General features: G+C 45.3%; 1 protein-coding gene across 1 annotated transcript; it reads right to left on the reverse strand.

Moving 5' to 3' along the window:
• Positions 1-612: 612 nt before the first annotated feature.
• LOC123443954 (dual-specificity RNA methyltransferase RlmN) lies at positions 613-18,766 on the reverse strand. The gene is made up of 8 exons (XM_045120529.1): positions 18,526-18,766; positions 18,327-18,429; positions 2,704-2,801; positions 2,496-2,626; positions 2,289-2,397; positions 1,605-1,796; positions 1,383-1,519; positions 613-1,024 (listed from the first exon to the last, which is right to left on the reverse strand). Exons 1-8 carry the CDS (start codon positions 18,697-18,699, stop codon positions 748-750), a joined length of 1,221 nt encoding a protein of 406 aa, XP_044976464.1. The 5' UTR covers positions 18,700-18,766; the 3' UTR covers positions 613-747.
• Positions 18,767-18,988: the final 222 nt, after the last annotated feature.

Below are 18,988 nucleotides of genomic sequence, written 5' to 3' on the forward strand. Positions count from 1 at the left end.
TGGTGGTATGGCAATGGCATGCACACCTTAATGGTTAAGGTATCTCAAGCAAGGCAAAGCATGCACGTAGGCCCTTTTCTTGTCTTTCTGTCATTCCTGCATCATCTAAATCCAAGATGACCAGCAAAGCAATAGCTAGAGTAGATTCCAGTCTTTTGGAACTAGTACCTCTGCAACAGAACCGACTTTGGCGACTCGGACCGCGTCGGAAGCTATGCCAGATGCCCACATGTCATGCGTCCACTCAAAGTTGCTTGGAGCATGCCGATCCAGAGGTTCGTCTCGGCTTTATTTGATACCTAGCCCTCCCTGCATCAAACGAAGAAACATGCAACTTCTTTGCTGACCAAATGTTCTTATTTCTGCAACAAAAAGAGAGATGATATATACTGTATTAATCAGAACATGGGTTACAATCAGCACAGATCAACCGTTCAGCACTTGCCATCAAAATTCAGAAAATGCTCGAACGGTCGTAAGGCTCGCTCAGGCCTTGTTCGGTTGCAAGGGGTTTGAAAGGGATTGGAGGGGATTGGGGAGGATTAAATCCCCTGTAAGTCAAAATCCACCTCAATCCCCTCCAATCCTCTATGAGAGAGGTTTAACCGAACATAGCCTCAGGAAGATGATTGACCTGAAAGAATCAGCGTGGTTTCATCCTCATTACACGCATATTACTGCCTTGTCTTTATCAGATTGTTCCCAGGCACCTGTTTTACTACTGTACCGATTACTACGTATTTGGCTTCAGAAGGCGACCTGAAATTTCTCAGGAACACGGAGCAGCGGTAGCTGATAGTCACCAGGCTCTCCTAGCTGCCCGCAGGCAGCCATCTGGTCATCGCCTCTGCTTAGCCGCACCATAACGGTAAGGCCAGATTGGATTAACATGTTACGGAACTCGATAATTTTCTCATCGGGCGTCGGCTTGAACTGGGACCCGCTATGGGGATTGAAAGAGATGAGGTTGATCTTGCAGGGAATACCACGAACCAGCTCTGTAAGCCTCTTCGCATCATCCACACTGCAAGCATAGTAAACCCAAAAAAATGAGTTCAGGATTCAAGGGGTAAATCATTTTGCTGCAAGGTCTTCAAAAAAATTTTACTTACAGACTGGAAGCTTTAATTTGTGTACAAGAAACTTGCTAAAACAACAATGTCGACTATATTATATACTGTATAGATCACCATTCGACTCCTCATTTGGCCCATATGCATGAAGCAGTTAAAAATTGAGTAGTACTGGAAAAAAGAACACCCGTTTGCAAATGTTGCTATATCCATGTCCCAAGTAAAAATATCACCAGATGTAAGCTCTTCTAAGAAGAATCGTTGAGATGAAAACAATGAGAAACAATTGTTTAACCCAAGATTCCTGACCTGTCATTCACTCCAGCAAGCATGACGTATTCAAATAGCACTATGGACTTAGGTCTCAAACAAAGTTCCTCCCTCAAAGTGCCAAGAAGCGTACTAAGATTGTACTTTCTGTTAATGGGCATTATCCAATTCCTAACCTGGAACAGGAAGTTAGTGTATACAGCATAGCAAAATAGTGTCAAACCATTTCACCACAATAGAATAACAAATTTTCAGTTTCACCTCATCAGTTGTTGCATTAAGACTCACGGCCAGATCACAATTGGATTCATTGAGGAAGCGTTTTATCTCTGGAACGAGACCACTTGTGGATACAGTAACCTTGCGAGGACTAAACTGAAGGCCCTGCTCATCAACCATTATAGATGATGCTTTTATTACGTTATCTACATTGTGCAACGGCTCGCCCATGCCCTGGAAAAATTAGATATTAATGGAAGATTATTGAGGAAAAGTGATAGCATCTTATTAAAAAAAATGCAACAGCATTAATACTATACAAATACTAGTGAATAATGCATACCAAGGCTTCCATGACGTTGCTATCATTATCACTAGAGTCTAAACTTATAAATGTGGAACTCAGAAAAGACCAAAACTATGATAAAGGAAGCCATAACGTTAGGCCTACAATTTCAACAGTAATGAATACTGATATCAGGATACAAATGCAGGCCAAAGCAGGGTAATGCTACCAGGAACAATGCCAAGTAGGGGGAATATATCTAACATGCCGGTTGGAGTTCAAAAAAATAAAACACAAAGGGTAGTTTTATAGTAATTCAAGAAGAATGGCATGCAAAAGCAAGATACATATTCAAGATAAAACTATGAACTACAGTCATATGCTTAGTTAAACACCATACTAGAGTTAGTGTTATTAGTTACCATGAAAAGAATGCTTACCATAAATACAACATTTGTAATAGAACCAAATTCATCTGAAAATAGCTTACGAGCAAACACAGCCTGCTCAACTATCTCAGCTGTAGACAAATGCTTTCTCAAGCCCATTCTTCAGCGCCCAAAAGAAATAGAAGAAAGAATATGAAATAGGTACTACAAAAATATGAAATAGCTACTACAAACGCTATGCAAAGAATGTCGACAGACCTCCCAGTGAAGCAAAACTGACAATTCATGGCACAGCCCACTTGACTTGAAACACAGACCGTTGTCCGCCCCCTGGCACTAGGAATGACAACTGTTTCAATCACAGAGGCATCTTCAAGAGAGAACAGTATCTGTAACATCCTGTGTTCCAAAATCAATCATATTCTGAGAACATTACAGAAGACATCAGTGACGGTGAAAGAGCTACCTTTCGGGTTCCATCCGATGCAGTAATAATGTCTTTAACAGTTAATGCCTTGAGATCAGCATGATCACTTATCATTTTCCTCAAGTCCTTGTTCAAGCCTGAACACGATTAGAGGCAGTGTAACTGAATTCACTCAACCAGATACTAACAACGGAACATAGGGAAAAAATATTGTACTGGTAAAAGGTTGTACTAAAGCTGCGTCAATTAATTTGGATCGGAGGGAGTACCAAAGAAAAGAAACATGAGTAAATGGCCAATTTGACAAGCATAATTTCAAGTACTAGAACAAACCCCAAAAATGTAATATAAATCGTGTCGAGGTAGTGAGATATGGGGCAAACAGAATTATCACATTCAAAGTTAGAGCTACATCTACTTGTACAGTTAGTGGGTTTTCCTACTGAGGAGAAAAAACTAGTTGATAGTGAAATACACTCTGGCATCTGCTATCTTATTTTTCTTCCTTTTCTTTCCTGAAAATGACAGTGACATCTTCAAGATGGATGCATGGTTGGTTTGCAGCTGTCGTTGGCCATAGTTTTTTTATTGTATATATATGTGTGTAGCATGGAATTATTGTGCACATGGGTCCACAGTATCAAGGCAAGAGTACCAGCATGGGAGGGGTCCATGAGAGAAAGTGCCCAAAGAGTCCATTAGGAAAGAGTCCAATTGTATAAGAAAATATCTAAGTCAGTCGTATTAGCCTATTAGGAGAGGTCAAGGGCCTGAGCATCCCTTATATAAGGATGACATGTATCCATGTTTGAGGTAAGCAATAACAAACAATCTCCTCTAAACATATGTCTACCCAATCCCTCGCAGCCATAGCGTCTGGCTATCTTTAGCACGGTAGTTATCCCATTGTGAATCAAGGTTCACAACAGGAATGCAGTGTACTGTGTTTTTTATTTATGAATTACCTAGCTGGTGTAAATCTTTCACTGCTGATTCTAGAATTCTAGTTGCTATGGAGATAGCTGCTGTGATTTGGACTATTTGGAAGGCTCATAGTGATGCAAGTTCTAAAAGAAAATATCATTATGATAGCAGTTGGTATAGTCTGTATTGTTGCTCATTACATTTCATTCTGGGCTTGGCAAGACTGCTAGCCGTGATGGCCACTGAGGTGTGCCATCGAAGACTTAGATGGGGAGTTGATTCGCAGATGCGTCCTCTGAGTAGAGATAATTGGTAGTAATGTTCCTGGTCTCAGATAGGTTGAGTAGTTCTTTTGGTGTTCATGTTATCTGTTTTTTGGCAGTTGCTATGTATGTAAACTGCACGTCTTCCCTTCCTGCGAGAGGCGGTAGTTTTATAATTCTGTTGTCTCGTGTTTATCGTGTGTTGTATGGCATTGTTGCCATAGACTTGCATTACTAGTGAGCTAGGTGCTAATGTTTACATGCTCGATGACATGCCGTAGCCACCGGAACAATAGCACAGAGGCGAGTGCACGAGTGAGCAGACCGACGAGCCAGGAGATTATGCATGTATGCATGTGTTACTAGATTACTTAGTCAAAACTCAAAAGGCATGTGTATTGGTGGCCTGATAACTAGCAGGTACATGTAGCTAATAGAGCGTAAGCATCTGTACATTGGCAAGCCAAAAGACTAGTTCTAAGGGCGTTGTGTTAGTCCAGAATATGTGCCTGCGTGTACTAGCTAGTGGGGAGTGGGGAATGGATCAAGCCGTTGTGTGGCTTGGCCGTGCGTGTGCAAGTTTCCCTTTAAAAGGCACTTGTAAATCAGTTATGTTGTATGGAGAAGAAATACAGAAAGGCACAGTTTGTGCATCGAGCCAAAGCGTCTGTCTCTTCTTCTATCTTGTGTGTGTGTTTCCTGTGCAGCTCTAACAGTCTTAACCCCGGTGTAGAATCTGCGGGGGATTGGAACTATGTATACTGAGCGGTGCTCCTCTCATCGAAGAAAATGATGGGTTGCTATCTTTGAGGCCGGGAAGGTGGATGAAATGAACGCATTCGCACAGTACCGAACTTTCTTAATTCCGTTCCGCTCTGTGGCCAGAATTACTGGACCATTCCGTTTCCATGACCAAGATGGCACTAAACGGGTTGCATTTCGTACCGGCCAAAATTTCGGCCAGTCTGGATGAATCACTGAATGCCATTCAACTTTGTTGTGCCGGCACATGCCGATACCGGCTGGCAGAACATGCCTTTGTGTACTCCTGCCCACTCTGGTCGCCTTATAAAGAAATCAACACGATTGCTTCATGCTTTCATAAGTGAAGCGGTACTAATTTGAGATTGTGTTTCTACCAAGAAGAACCAGGACGCATGGAGTATTGGCCTAGCGCTCTTGTAGGATTCTTGCACTTGCATGCATTAGTCGGACTGGTCTCATTGGACACATAAACAATGCTAGGCCTGGCCAGAATCCACCCCTTCGTCTTTTTTTTTCATTTTCTTCTTCTTCGCATTATATTTCTGTATTAAATACACATGAATCCTGGAACTGACCGCTGGATTGCTCCACTACCAAAATGTTCCTTTTCAAACACGAAACTGCGAAGGATAAATAAGTTTGCACAGTACAGCTGATACCCACAAATGGCCCAAAAACCAAGAATTTCTTTTGGAGATACTAACCAACTGCTCATCATTTTTCACCCAAAAAATAGAATACATCATTTTTCATAAATGAACATATTCTATCATGCCTTTCTTAATAGATTGTATCCATATTAAAGTATTAATGTACATAACCTAAAACAAACCTAAATATGGTTGGAAAGTCGGTATGGGTAGCTAGAATATACCTGGATCTCACACATTTCTACAGTTCTGCTACCCATGCTTTCTCAATTATTAAATCACTGCTGTACAAAGCAACTACGAAAAGTCCAAAACAACATATATCCAGGCTCATATCGATGGGGTGTGCAGGGTAGCCAGTACTAATGGAATCCCCATCCCACTCCCCACCCCCCCAAAAAAAAAGTTCCCCTTTCTTTCATCTGTAGGGTATTTTTTCTAAGTCTTAGTTAGTAGTAACTGTTAGAACTACCAGGTTCTCACCCAGGACTCTCTTGCTGTTTTTCTCAAACACATGCAGACAAGGAACTAGTATGAAACTCTGTAGGTTTATATCAGTAGTGACAAGCTTACATGATTCTACATATGGTACCTTATAGAGGTTTTAGGTCAGTGCTACAATAACCGACCTAGGCAGGAGCCACCATGGGGCATGGGTGTACAGATGTACTCCCAAATAATTCCTATATATAGGCATATATGACAGAAATTCTATCCTACAGGCCCAATAGGCCCATTTCAGCAGCAGCCCATTACGTCGGCAGCAGGCAGACACTTCTGTCCAGTGTCCATGCAGCCACGCAGAAACACAGGAGAAACTTGATAGATCCCGTGGATCGACAAGGCTAGATGTGTTCGGTGTGATGTGGAGATGTTACCTTGTGATGAACTCAATGAGCTCCCTCCGGTCGTCCATCGTGAGGTGGTGACGACGGTGATGGACTTCCCATCGCTTCAGTGCTACCCTCTGGATCGGATTAGGGTTAGGAGTGGGGAACCAGTGGCGGCGGCGAACCTCGTAACCCGTGCCATGGTCCCCACCTCCTCTACATATAGCACTGCGCGACAGGGGCCCACCAGCCTTACTTGGGCTGGACGCCCCCGATCAGGGCGTGAGTCAAGGTCCAATGGGCCGTTGGGCCCATTGGGTAAAGAGATCAACCTAACATTCTCCCCCTTGATCTCATCATATACTTTTAACTTTACCCGTTTCGTAACAGATCAATACATAGGGCATGTTTCATCGTCACGGCTCAATTGCCGATGGAATCATACAACCACAATGTACCTCTCTATTTTGAGACAGATTCTTTAACCTTGGGCCCTTTGTTGTCCGGAAATATTAGACTATACCATAAAACCCATGTCGACTGTGTGTTCTCCGAACACACTGGGCGGTAAGTCTTTGATGAGCAGATCTGCAAACACTTGTTTGTTGCTTTTATGCTTCAAGCATTTTTCCATAATTCCGGACTTTCTCCTTCACAACACGTAACTCTTTGTCGGTGTGTTTGGCATCAACACTTGACTCGTTGTGACAGGAGCGAAAGAATTTAAAATGGTTATCGTTGTTGTCAACCATTATTAACCATTTCGCCTATCCCTCAGCCTCATATCAAGCCATAACATATCATTGCATCACATTGATGACAATGGTTTCACTCATTTGGAGATTTTCCACACAAAACTCCGAGTATGAAAGTTAGCGACAATTGTGGATTTCGCTATACATTTCACAAGTCCTCCTTTGTACTCACAATGTTTTGAGAGCACTTATTTCTTTCAGCATGAGGCCGATATCTTAGAATCCATTCCATTGATTTATCTATGGACTGGACATCGCCAAAACAACCCAGATATATACGTGAACTGTGTCGGGGTAATATCTTGAGCTTCCAACAACTGAAGCATATGGTACCATATCCGTTTACAATCTTTTCTTATTAACTTTTGGAACACCATAGTTTCCACTTCCATTACCCTTGACTATAAGAACAGGCGTAGGTTTTCTCGTATGCATGCTTTAGAGATCTTTCTTAGCATGTCCATGCGACATTCCTAATACCCCCTTTTATTCTTTTGAACTTTGAGGACAAGAACTTCTTTTCTCCTCCTGCAGTAGATTGACATCACCACTAGCAAGTAGGACATCATCCACATGCATGGGAATTGGGAAACGAATTTCCCATTCTATAACTTTGCAAGAATGCAATTGTCCTCTCATTTTCTTTGCACAAAATCTTTCGATTTAAGTCATGTTTTATACATTTACATATTTCCTTTGGAGTCATATTTGCCTTGTAGACCCTTCATAAAGTCTATGTTAGTGAAATTCAAATGATGGAATTTCACTAACATGGACTTTATAGCAGTCACAAGTATCTGACTTTCACATTCCTAGAGACCATCAAAATCTCAGGTACTGGTACTTATTTCATATGGGGTTGTCGTAGCTCTGTCATTGCCAAGAGGCAAATTCATTCTATAGTCACCCATTTCCAAAAGGCAACAGGTTTTACAGGGACCTGTATCACAAGATCCTTTGTAGAGCTAACAACAGGTGTTGTATAGGTCATACAACATGCTCCCCCATATTACTCCATCTTCACTGAAGAAATGGCGTATCTTTAAACTTTCTTCTTTATGGCACTTTAAGCACCACCGTTGTATTCTTTAGTCTGCATTCGGAACTATAAAGATCCGAAAATACAACTGTTTCTTTTCTTTAGGGGTATCATAATGACGGTATTCAGATGACTGTCGTACTCCCCTTGACAATCATATTCTTCATTAATGGATCACTTTAGATGCATAATGTGCATCACATCATCTAAAGTACAGAGGAGTCATGAAATACACTACAATGTATGTATTTCATGTCTCTATCTCCCCCTCGAAATGTGGCAAGAACTTTTCTGCCACAATTTCAAAACCCATTCATAGCTCTTGTGAAATGAGGAAACTTCGATTATCTGGTTCATTCATCTTATCACTTCATGTAAAATGAAGTTATAAGTTAACTAGTATGGGAGTACTTTTTCCTCATTTCATTTCGAAAACTCAACAGAGTTCTTTATCATTGTCTCTTTTGCAAGTCACACTTGCATATCATTCTTGTCTTTAGGTTCGTCTGTTACTTTTATCCTTCCTGGATTTAGTGATAGCATAATGACCGTTACACATAAAGTGTACGGTCGATACTAGGAAAGCTTAATAGCTACTCCATACTTTTCTCCCATAGTGGGACACATTAACCGCACATGAGTCATCATAACTTTCTCCTGTCATACAGGATAAGACCTTTGCCAAAATTTCTCCAGCCATACACGGATTGTTGGCATAATGCAATGTCAACTTTACCCGGTTACGCAGGTATTCTTCCCAGACTTTTCCCGCCATGCGGGTAATTCCCTTTAAGGGACATCATAAATGCCATAATTGGCTCTTTTGACTGCATCAAATTCAGAAATAAATCTGAATTATCTTTGACACACATGTTTGATCCGACGTTGGTCAAATTAAACATGCATGTTTCTTGTTTCATTTCAATCATGTTGACTGAAAAAAGGAGACTCCATCATAGAGAGTACATGAAAGACATTCGTCAACCAAGACTCTCAATGATCTATCTCTTTTCTTTTCTTGAATTAATATCCAAGATTTCTTTTCTTTTGAAGCCATTCCTTAGAGAGAATTTATTCCCTCAAGTTATGACCTTTCTTTTCCATCTTTCGGGTCACTAGTACCCAAACATTCGCTTTCATGAGTGAAAGCTTGAATAACTTTTAGTCTGAGAAACTTAGCCAATAAACAACGGTAATGAGCATAAAAAATAACCCTATGTTGGTCTGATTAAAATCATGCACATTAAACCTTTTAAAACTTTCTGGAATATTCTAAATCACCGTTGGGCACAATTAGAATAAAACATCATCCTACTATATTAATTCCATATCACCGTTGGGCAGAAATGGAAATAATGCATATAACTTATAAACATGTGATGATAGTATTCTTATTGAACAACTTTGCTAAGAAATAATAATCATCATCATTAACCATATGCCTTTCTTTATCTGTGTTCCGAAAATTGATCACTTTGATACAAAATTTATCAGAGATTTAAGCTTTTAACATAAGATGACTCATACAAATATAGCATTGTTATCATCAACGTTGGTCAGAAAATAACAATACCATATTTAACTTTAAAACAAACTTCATTCTATTGTCATAGCGGAAACTGTTTGAATCTCATTTCACCCACAAGGGAAAGACTTTGCTAATAACAGTTCTTCCAATTAAATTTTCCCATTGGTTCCAATTTAATTGGAGGACTAAACCCTTTTTACTTTGCAGCGGAAATACGTGAGTATGAAAATTCATACACCTTTACAGAAAATTATTCTGTTGAAAATAAAAATTCATGAACTTTATTTTCCTTTTATAAAATCCATGAACTTTTCTCTTTCTGAAAATATTTCTTTTATTTTCAGAACCTTTTATTTTTCTTTGCAGAAAAAACATGTTACTATTACAGAAAAATATTCTATCATAATTAAAAAATTCATGAACTTTATAATCCTTTTTAAAAAATTCATGAACTTTTCTTTTTCTGAAAATATTTCTTTTATTTTCAGAACCTTTTATTTTTCTTGTCAGAAAAATCAACATTGCTTTTACAGAAACTTTGAACATTTTATTTCCTCTTTTCTAACATATTTTCATAGGAAAATTATGCATAGAAAACCTTTTTTTTTTTTGGATCTGTCCAAAATAGACAGAAAACTTAAAATCTCTTAAGAAAAAGAGAAGGCCGGCCCGTGCCCGTGGCCTGACTACCGCCAGCCTGTGTGGCCCCATCGGCCCGAGTGGGCTGGCCGACCCCTTCTCAGCGAGGCGCGGCGCACCCAGCGGCCCCTGGTGGCCTCGGCCTGTGGCCTGTGGCCTGGCGCCTCCCTACGCCTCGCCTCGGCCCTGGGCCGGCCCTTTTCTAGCTTTCGGCCCAAGAGCCCGGCTGGGCTAGGGTTTCTCTCAAGGGAGATCAGGAGCCGTTGGATGCGATCTGACGGTAGGCCTGCGTTTGCGGTGAATCAAAACCAGCAACAGCCACCGGGGAAAAACCCTAACCAGCATACTCCCCCCAGCCCGCCGCTCTCTGTCCCTGCTAGGGCGCGTCGCCCACCTCGCTTGCTCTACTCTCGCGAGGCAGCAGCTGCCGGCTCTCCCGCCGGTGAGCTCTAGGGCTGGCCGCCGGCGAGGGCAACCTAGGGCCACCGCACCGTGCGCTCCGCCCTTCCTTCTCGTGCCGCTCTCTCTTCTTTTCTCTCGGCGCCGTTGGAGCCGAGGCTCCCATCCTCGCGCGCCCCTCAGGCCGCCAGAGCAGGGGCTCCTTTCCTCGCGCGGTGGCCGTGGCGCCCCGTCGAGAAAGGCCCTAAGGTGGCCGCCGGCGTGGTGGCCGAAGGCCCCACGCCGCGCGCGCCAGCACCCCTGCTCCTCCCGCGAGTTTCGAGGTGGGTTCCCTCGCGCGGCGGCCACCCTGCCCCGCCGAGGTGGGTTCAGATCTGGCGCATGTCGGCCATGCCGACGGTCACAGCACGCTCCTTTCCGGCGTCTCTCCGGGAGCCATGACCCGCCTTTCGCCGGTTGCGCACACACCTCGCGGTGGGTGCCCCACCGTCGAGTGGTCGGCGGCGGTTCCTTTCTTCTTTGCTTTTCTTTACTTGTACCGAGATAGAGAGAGACCCAATGAACGACGGCGCCGTTGCCTCTCCTTTCGCCGGTCGCGCACTCCCTTCCGGTGAGCGCGCCGCCGTCGAATCGGTTGGCCGCGGCGCCCCTTTGCCCCTTTGCGAGCGTTTACTTTGCTTCGTCTCACTGTGGCCTTTGCGCCGTTGCCTCCCCTTCGCCGGTGGCGCGTTTCCCTTAGGGGAAGCGCTCCGCCGTCGAACGGCGTGGCCGCGGCGCATTTACTTTGCCCCCGGAGGGGTGGTTTTTCTTTGCGTGTCTTTCACCTCCTTTTTGTTGTTTTTTCTTTTTCGGATCCAATCCGATTCCTTTCTTCGTTTTTCTTTTGGATCTAATTAGATCCATTCTTTGCCTCCGAGGAGGTAGGTTCTTCTTCCCCACACCTCGGCTTGCCGATGCGTGTGGGGATCGAGAGGAACAGGCGCGGCCTTGCGGCGGCGCTTCTTTGCCGGATAGGAATCCGGTGGCCTTTTACTTGTCTTTTGCTTTTCATCTTGTTCTTTGCCCTCTTCTAGGGTTCATATCGAGGAGGGGAAAACTTTACTTTTCAACCGAAAACACATCAAAAGCCTCGTGGCTCTGATACCAATGATAGATCCCGTGGATCGACAAGGCTAGATGTGTTCGGTGTGATGTGGAGATGTTACCTTGTGATGAACTCGATGAGCTCCCTCCGGTCGTCCATCGTGAGGTGGTGACGACGGTGGAGAAGGAGAGAGATCCAGTGGCGGCGGTGATGGACTTCCCATCGCTTCAGTGCTACCCTCTGGATCGGATTAGGGTTAGGAGTGGGGAACCAGTGGCGGCGGCGAACCTCGTAACCCGTGCCATGGTCCCCACCTCCTCTACATATAGCACTGCGCGACAGGGGCCCACCAGCCTTACTTGGGCTGGACGCCCCCGATCAGGGCGTGAGTCAAGGTTCCTTCTTCGGTTTTGTAGTTAGGTAAAGAGATCAACCTAACAAGACTCACCCAGCAGCCAGACGGTTCCTTCTTCGGTTCTTCCCACAGATGAGGCGGCGGCATGACTCTGTGCCAAACTGCTGATGGCAAGCCACAGCCAGGCGAGGGACTGCCGCCGGAGCTCCTCATGGTTTCCGCGGAGGACGCGGGCAAGTCACGCTCGCGCAGTACCGTGCCCGCTGCTGGCGATGGGGAGGAGCAACGGGAATGGAATGCTGCAGCACAGAGGGTGGGGATGAGCGTCGGGACGGCGGCCGCTGCTGTCATTGACGTCGGGAATGGGAGCGTACCAGTGCAGCAATTAGCTTCAACAGGACCAACAACCTCAATGTCTAAGCCGAAGGTGAATCCCCTTCCAAGTTCCAACTCTGAAATTGCTTTTGTTGATTCGATTCATTGTGAAATCCCGAACTGAATGTTTAGCTGGTATTTGATTCGGAGAGAAATAGCTATCGCTTCACTAAGGAGTGAGGATCTGATTCATTTCATTAGCAGAAAAATAACAAATAAGAGGTTTAGAAAGGTCAAAAATATAGTCGACCTTTCTGTTATGCTTGTTGAGACAAACAAGAGTGTCACTTATAACCTTGTTTACAAGCTTCTCACATTGGTTCTAATCCTACCAGTAGGAATGGCTAGTGTTGAGAGAGTATTCTCTTCAGTGAACTTTGAGAAAAACAATCTATGGAACAAAATGGGGAATCAGCTCTGCTTGGTTACATTTATTGAGAGCGAATTATTTTTTCAAGTGAAGGATGATGTTGCCATATCTCGCTTTCAAGCCATGACAGAGCATATGGTTGTTTTGTAGTTTCCTTAATCTTTTGAGATATTGTTGATATTGTGAACAAATTGTATTTGTATTTCTCTGAACCAATTGACTTCTCTGCTAGGGTGAAAAAAAAATTGAACACCCAATGTTGAATTCCTGGATCTGCCCGACAGCTCGTGCCTAGTTAGATATGGAAATTACAGCTATCTATTACAGCTCAGCTTATCTAATCTTCCTTCACTACAAGTCACCTAAGACCAGACTATGTTAGGTAAGCACGACATGATTATGGCCGGTATACGTATCCGATATTGTGTCGTGTACGTGTACTACTAGAGTTCCTATTCGTGTAGGTTTAGTTAAGACAGCTAGCTCTAGTAGTATATATACATGTATATTCACCGTGTAATCTTACAACGAAAAGAGAAAAAGAAAAGCGAGGAGCGACACGCCCCTCTAGCTATCAACTCTCGCGCCGTGTCTCGCCTATACGTATTTACGCTTGTACAGCCGCATCGATCAAAGCACAGCCTCAAGCTAGCTCGAGAGGATCCATCCACCAGCTTGTGTGCCTGCTTTCTTGCACGTGCATAGCTAGCTGCTGGGTGATTTGATATACGAGATCAAAAGCCAACAATTGGTATCTAGAGCCTCGACGATCTACGATGACGGACAGCGACGCTGAGTCGGTCAAGTCCGGCAAGGGCGGTGCCAAGGCGAACAAGAACGGCGACAAGGTGAAGAAGGGCGTCAAGTCAGCAACCAGTGGTGGAGGAACGAGCGGCGCCAACGTCCAGGCGCATCGCAACATCCCCATCCAGTACCCGATGCTCACCGACGCCAACTACGGCGTGTGGGCGGTGAAGATGAAGATTATTCTCCGAACTCTTCGAGTGTGGCAGGCAATAACGGACGACGACGTCCATGACGAGTCCGACGAAGGTGCCATGGCCGCCATAGCCCAGTCCGTGCCGGATTCCGTGCTAATGACATTGGCGGAGTTCGAGACGGCAAGAGAGGCGTGGAACGCACTCAAGGAGATGAGGATCGGAGAAGATCGCGTCACCAAGGCTCGGGCACAAGTGCTGAAGCGCCAATTTCACAAGTTGCAGATGGAGGAAACTGAATCGGTGAACGACTATGCCATGCGTCTTACTACTTTGGTGGGAGAGATCCGCGCGCTTGGTGCAAAGCTCGATGAGACCGAGATTGTGGAGAAATTTTTCAGTTCGGTGACTGATAAATTCACGTACATCATCGGCACGCTCGAGCAGCTTTACGACATCGACGACATGACCATAACGGAGGCAATCGGACGCTTGCGGACATGGGAAGAGAATGCTCGTGGGTGTCGGAAAGGCAAAGGAGGAGGTAGCGGCCAACTCATGTACTCGCGCGCAGATTGGGAGGCCCCAAGTAGCAAAGGAAGGCGTGATGGTGGCGAAGGCTCAAGCAACGTGAAGCGCGACGGACAAACCGAAAAAGGCAAAGGAAAAGGCAAGCCACAAGGTCGTGGTAAGGCAGACCAATCTAAAGGGCGGAAGCCACGGAACTTGGATTTATCCGAGGTTAAGTGCTATAACTGCAACGAGATGGGTCACTTTGCAAAGGATTGTCCGAAGCCTAACAAGCGGGAGATCAAGGCAAATTTGGCAAAGCAGGAAGACGAAGGTCCAGGTCTTCTGATGGCCGAAGTTTGTGATCTTGCTGAAACGGTGTTGTGAAACCAACCCGGAAGGTGCTACTTCATGAGAAGAATGTGACACCTAAGTTATCCGGGGATCACAATGTGTCGTGGTATCTCGACACGGGTGCCAGTAACCACATGACGGGATGCAAGGAGAAATTTCTCGAGCTGGAATATGATGTTCAAGGCTCGGTCAAGTTCGGTGATGGTTCAGCTGTGGAGATTTGCGGGCAAGGATCTGTCCTCTTCGAGGGTCTCACAGGCGAACATCGCATACTCACCGGAGTGTACTACATCCCACGGCTTCGCAACAACATCATCTCTATTGGGAAGCTTGACGAGAATGGATGCAAGGTGGGTATCGAGAACGGAGTGATGACGATCTTCGACAACCTCCGAAACGTGCTAGCTCGTGTTACTCGCACACGGAATAGGCTCTATATACTCAACCTTGATCAATCTCAACCGGAGTGTTGGCTTGCCAAGAGTGATGATGATTCGTGGTTATGGCATGCTAGATTTGGACACATTAACTTCTACGCCTTGAAGAAGATGTCAAAGATGGAGATGGTATCCGGGATGCCATTTATCGACCATGTTGAATGAGTATGTGACGGGTGCTTGGTTGGAAAACAGCACCGCAGGCCGTTCCCTGCTCAGTCTACCTACCGTGCAAGTGATGCACTCGAGCTGCTCCATGATGATCTATGTGGCCCTATCACCCCAGCAACTCACGCGGGAAAGAAGTATTTCTTCCTCGTGGTAGACGACTACTCGAGATATATGTGGGTCGTTCTCCTACGATCTAAAGATGAGGCGTTTGAAGCGTTCAAGAAGCTGAAGGCTGCAACCGAGATGGAACACCAGTTGAAGGTTCGCGCTCTACGGACAGATCGCGGCGGAGAGTTTACGTCGAACGAATTCAACGATTACTGCGAGAAGATTGGCATAAAAAGGTTCCTCACGGCACCTTACACGCCGCAGCAGAACGGGGTCGTTGAAAGGCGCAATCGAACCGTCGTTGACATGGCAAGGAGTTTACGCAAGAGCAAGAACCTGCCGGGGACTTTTTGGGGAGAAGCTGTCTCGACGGCGGTCTATCTTCTCAACCGGGCTCCAACGAAGGCGGTGGTCGGCAAGACTCCGTATGAAGCAATTTACGGACGTAAGCCGAATGTGTCTCATCTACGGACGTTCGGGTGTGTGGCACATGTGAAGACAGCGGAGCCGCATCTCTCAAAGCTTGCCGATCATAGCACCAAGATGGTGTTCATCGGATACGAGAGGAGTTCCGGCACCAAAGCATACCGCTCCTACGATCCACAAACCAAGCGTCTACGGATTTCACACGACGTCGTGTTTGAAGAAAACCAAGCGTGGAATTGGAGCGCCGCAGCCGACGATGCTCCAAACGGTAACATATTCACGGTTGAATTTCCAGCTGATGATGATGCAGGGGAGGATGTCCAGGTGGTTGGCAAGACGCCCAACCAAGGTGACCACAATGGTAGTGATCATCATGGAGCCGACACCGACGACAACGCACATAGGTCGCAAGGAGATAGCGACAACGACGCTCGCGGCACGGGAAGAGATCTCGACGACAACATCGACACCAAGGCGCATAGTGACGACGACAATCAAGATGATGGTGACGGTCATGACGACTACGCCGACGACACGGATGTCGATGACACGCCCGGGTCTCAGCCATCTTCCTCAAGTGCATCAACACCGACACAATTTGTGTCGCCTCCTTCGCAAGCCACAACGGATTCCTCAGGGCCTCGTCGCTACAAGACCCTCAAGAAAGTCTACAAGTACACAAAGCCAGTTACGCTCGAGTACTCCGGACTATGTCTGTTCGGAGTTGAGGAGCCGGCAAACTTCGTAGAGGCGAGCAAAAGTCCTAGCTGGACGCACGCCATGGATGAGGAGATGAAGGCGGTTGAGAGCAATGGCACGTGGACTTTGGTAACCCGACCTCCAAACCAAAAGACGATAGGTTTGAAGTGGGTTTACAAGTTAAAGGACACGGAGGGTGCCATTGTGAAGTACAAGGCAAGACTCGTTGCAAAGGGCTACGTACAACGTCAAGGAGTTGACTACGATGAGGTGTTTGCACCGGTTGCTCGACTCGAGACGGTGAGAGTGCTCCTAGCTTTGGCGGCACAAGAGGATTGGAAGGTTCATCATATGGATGTTAAATCCGCTTTCCTCAACGGCGATTTCACAGAAGAAGTGTACGTGGAATAACCCCTCGGCTATGAGAAGAAAGGCGAAGAAGGAAAGGTTTCGCCAAGAGTTTGGAATTTAAAGTTAGACCGAAGTTTTGTCACGCTCGGATTCAAAAGATATGCCCTTGAAGACCTGAAGGACAGTCTACGAAGCACCAAAGAACAGGTGAAGGTTGAGGACATGACCAACGAGAAGAGTTGGCGTCAAGCATTTGTTGAGCTGACGGCTGCGAAGGCTGTCCCTGAGATGCTACAAAACACGGCAAAAGCAATGCCGATGAGAAGTAGTAGTCGCACTTGGGACCCAGGTCGGTAGTGACGACCACGTCATGCTTAGGGGTTGAATGTTAGGTAAGCACGACAGGATTATGGCCGGTATACGTATCCGATATTGTGTCGTGTACGTGTACTACTAGAGTTCCTATTCGTGTAGGTTTTAGTTAAGACAGCTAGCTCTAGTAGTATATATATACATGTATATTCACCGTGTAATCTTACAACGAAAAGAGAAAAAGAAAAGCGAGGAGCGACACGCCCCTCTAGCTATCAACTCTCGCGCCGTGTCTCGCCTATACGTATTTACGCTTGTACAGCCGCATCGATCAAAGCACAGCCTCAAGCTAGCTCGAGAGGATCCATCCACCAGCTTGTGTGCCTGCTTTCTTGCACGTGCATAGCTAGCTGCTAGCTGCTGGGTGATTTGATATACGAGATCAAAAGCCAACAGACTATATACTATAAAAGCTGCTACGGGCATAAGGATTATCCGAACACATTTTACCAAACTCAAATTGACTTCTCTGCTAGGGTGAAAAAAAAAATTTGAACACCCAATGTTGAATTCCTGGATCCGCCCTACAGCTCGTGCCTAGTTAGATATGGAAATTACAGCTATCTATTACAGCTCAGCTTATCTAATCTTCCTTCACTACAAGTCACCTAAGACCAGACTATACTATAAAAGCTGCTACGGGCATAAGGATTATCCTAACACATTTTACCAAACTCAAATTGACTTCTTGCTCTTCCATGCATGCATCTCTTTGGTAAATGACAAGATTAACTCTAACAGTAATTATGTAGCGTAGATGAAGCAATAGAAATACTATTAAATACCGGTTAAGTGATAGACACAGCAATTCAAAAACTAGTCATGATCCTAAATCTTCCATTGATAACAAACTTGGTGATTTTGAACATTTTATGAAAACAGCCAACCGGCATGAAGTAGTTTCTGCAGTCAATTTAGTTAGCACGAGATTAATACAGTCAGGATATGCTTACGGATGTTCATACTGTTGTTTTTTATGCATTGTAAATAGCACAAGAAAGTGCATATGACAGATATCCCCACAAGGAAAATAACAGCATTAGCTATGATAGCAGTTGGAAATTATGTTTCCAACGAAATTTCATAGTACAAAAATCCAGTTGAAGATTTTGTATCAAGAAATGCTAGAAGAACTGAAGGAGGCACGTTTCAAGTACAAAATACATCGGCAGCTATGGATTTCAAGTTTTGAGCAAGACATTATTCTTGGAGAAAATTGTGGCATCAGTTTGTCGGACTGAGCTTCAGATTTCGCACCACACCCCGCATTTCTCAGGTACTGACGATAATTCACGGGAAGAAGAAAAAACGCAAACCTACCAGCCAGCTCGTCGTGGCAATGCGCCCAGACGTTGTTCCCGTAGAGGCATTTCCACAGCATCATGGCCTGTCCCGGTCGGAATCCTTGCGACTGCACCCATTTCTGAGAAAAGCCGCGGCAAAATCAGCTGGAAGACAAGGGTAGGCCAATACCTAGCAGACGAATCTACGAAACTTGAAGATTGGAGGGGGCTCTTACCTCGAGCTCTGGGTAGTCCATCCCCTTAAGCATGACTCTGACTCTCGGTCCTGGCTCGTAGCGGGCGGCAGCAGGGGGGTGTCGGAGAGCGGAGAAGAGGCGTCGCCGCGGGGGAGGGAAGGAGTTGGCGTGGATGGAGGAGGCGCCCCACCGGAGAAGAGGCACCGCCGCCATAGGAATTGTTGCTATGGTTCCGCGGAGGGATTTTCCCTTTTCCCGCAAACGAACGCTCGAAATCACTACAGATCATATCCATTGAGATGATAAAAAAAATGGTGCCCTACAAATAATTTCAAGTGGGAATAGAAAAGGTTCTTACCATGAGATTTTTTTTTACTTTCCCTGATGCCTTATAACTAGTGCATTAGAATGTTGAAAAAATAAAGCATGATATTTGACGATAGGGAGGCACCAAGACGCACGATAGGGAGGCACCAAGACGGATCTGACAGTCGATAGGCGT

This window comes from Hordeum vulgare, chromosome 3H, assembly GCF_904849725.1.
Source record: "Hordeum vulgare subsp. vulgare chromosome 3H, MorexV3_pseudomolecules_assembly, whole genome shotgun sequence".
Classification (NCBI taxonomy): domain Eukaryota; kingdom Viridiplantae; phylum Streptophyta; class Magnoliopsida; order Poales; family Poaceae; genus Hordeum; species Hordeum vulgare.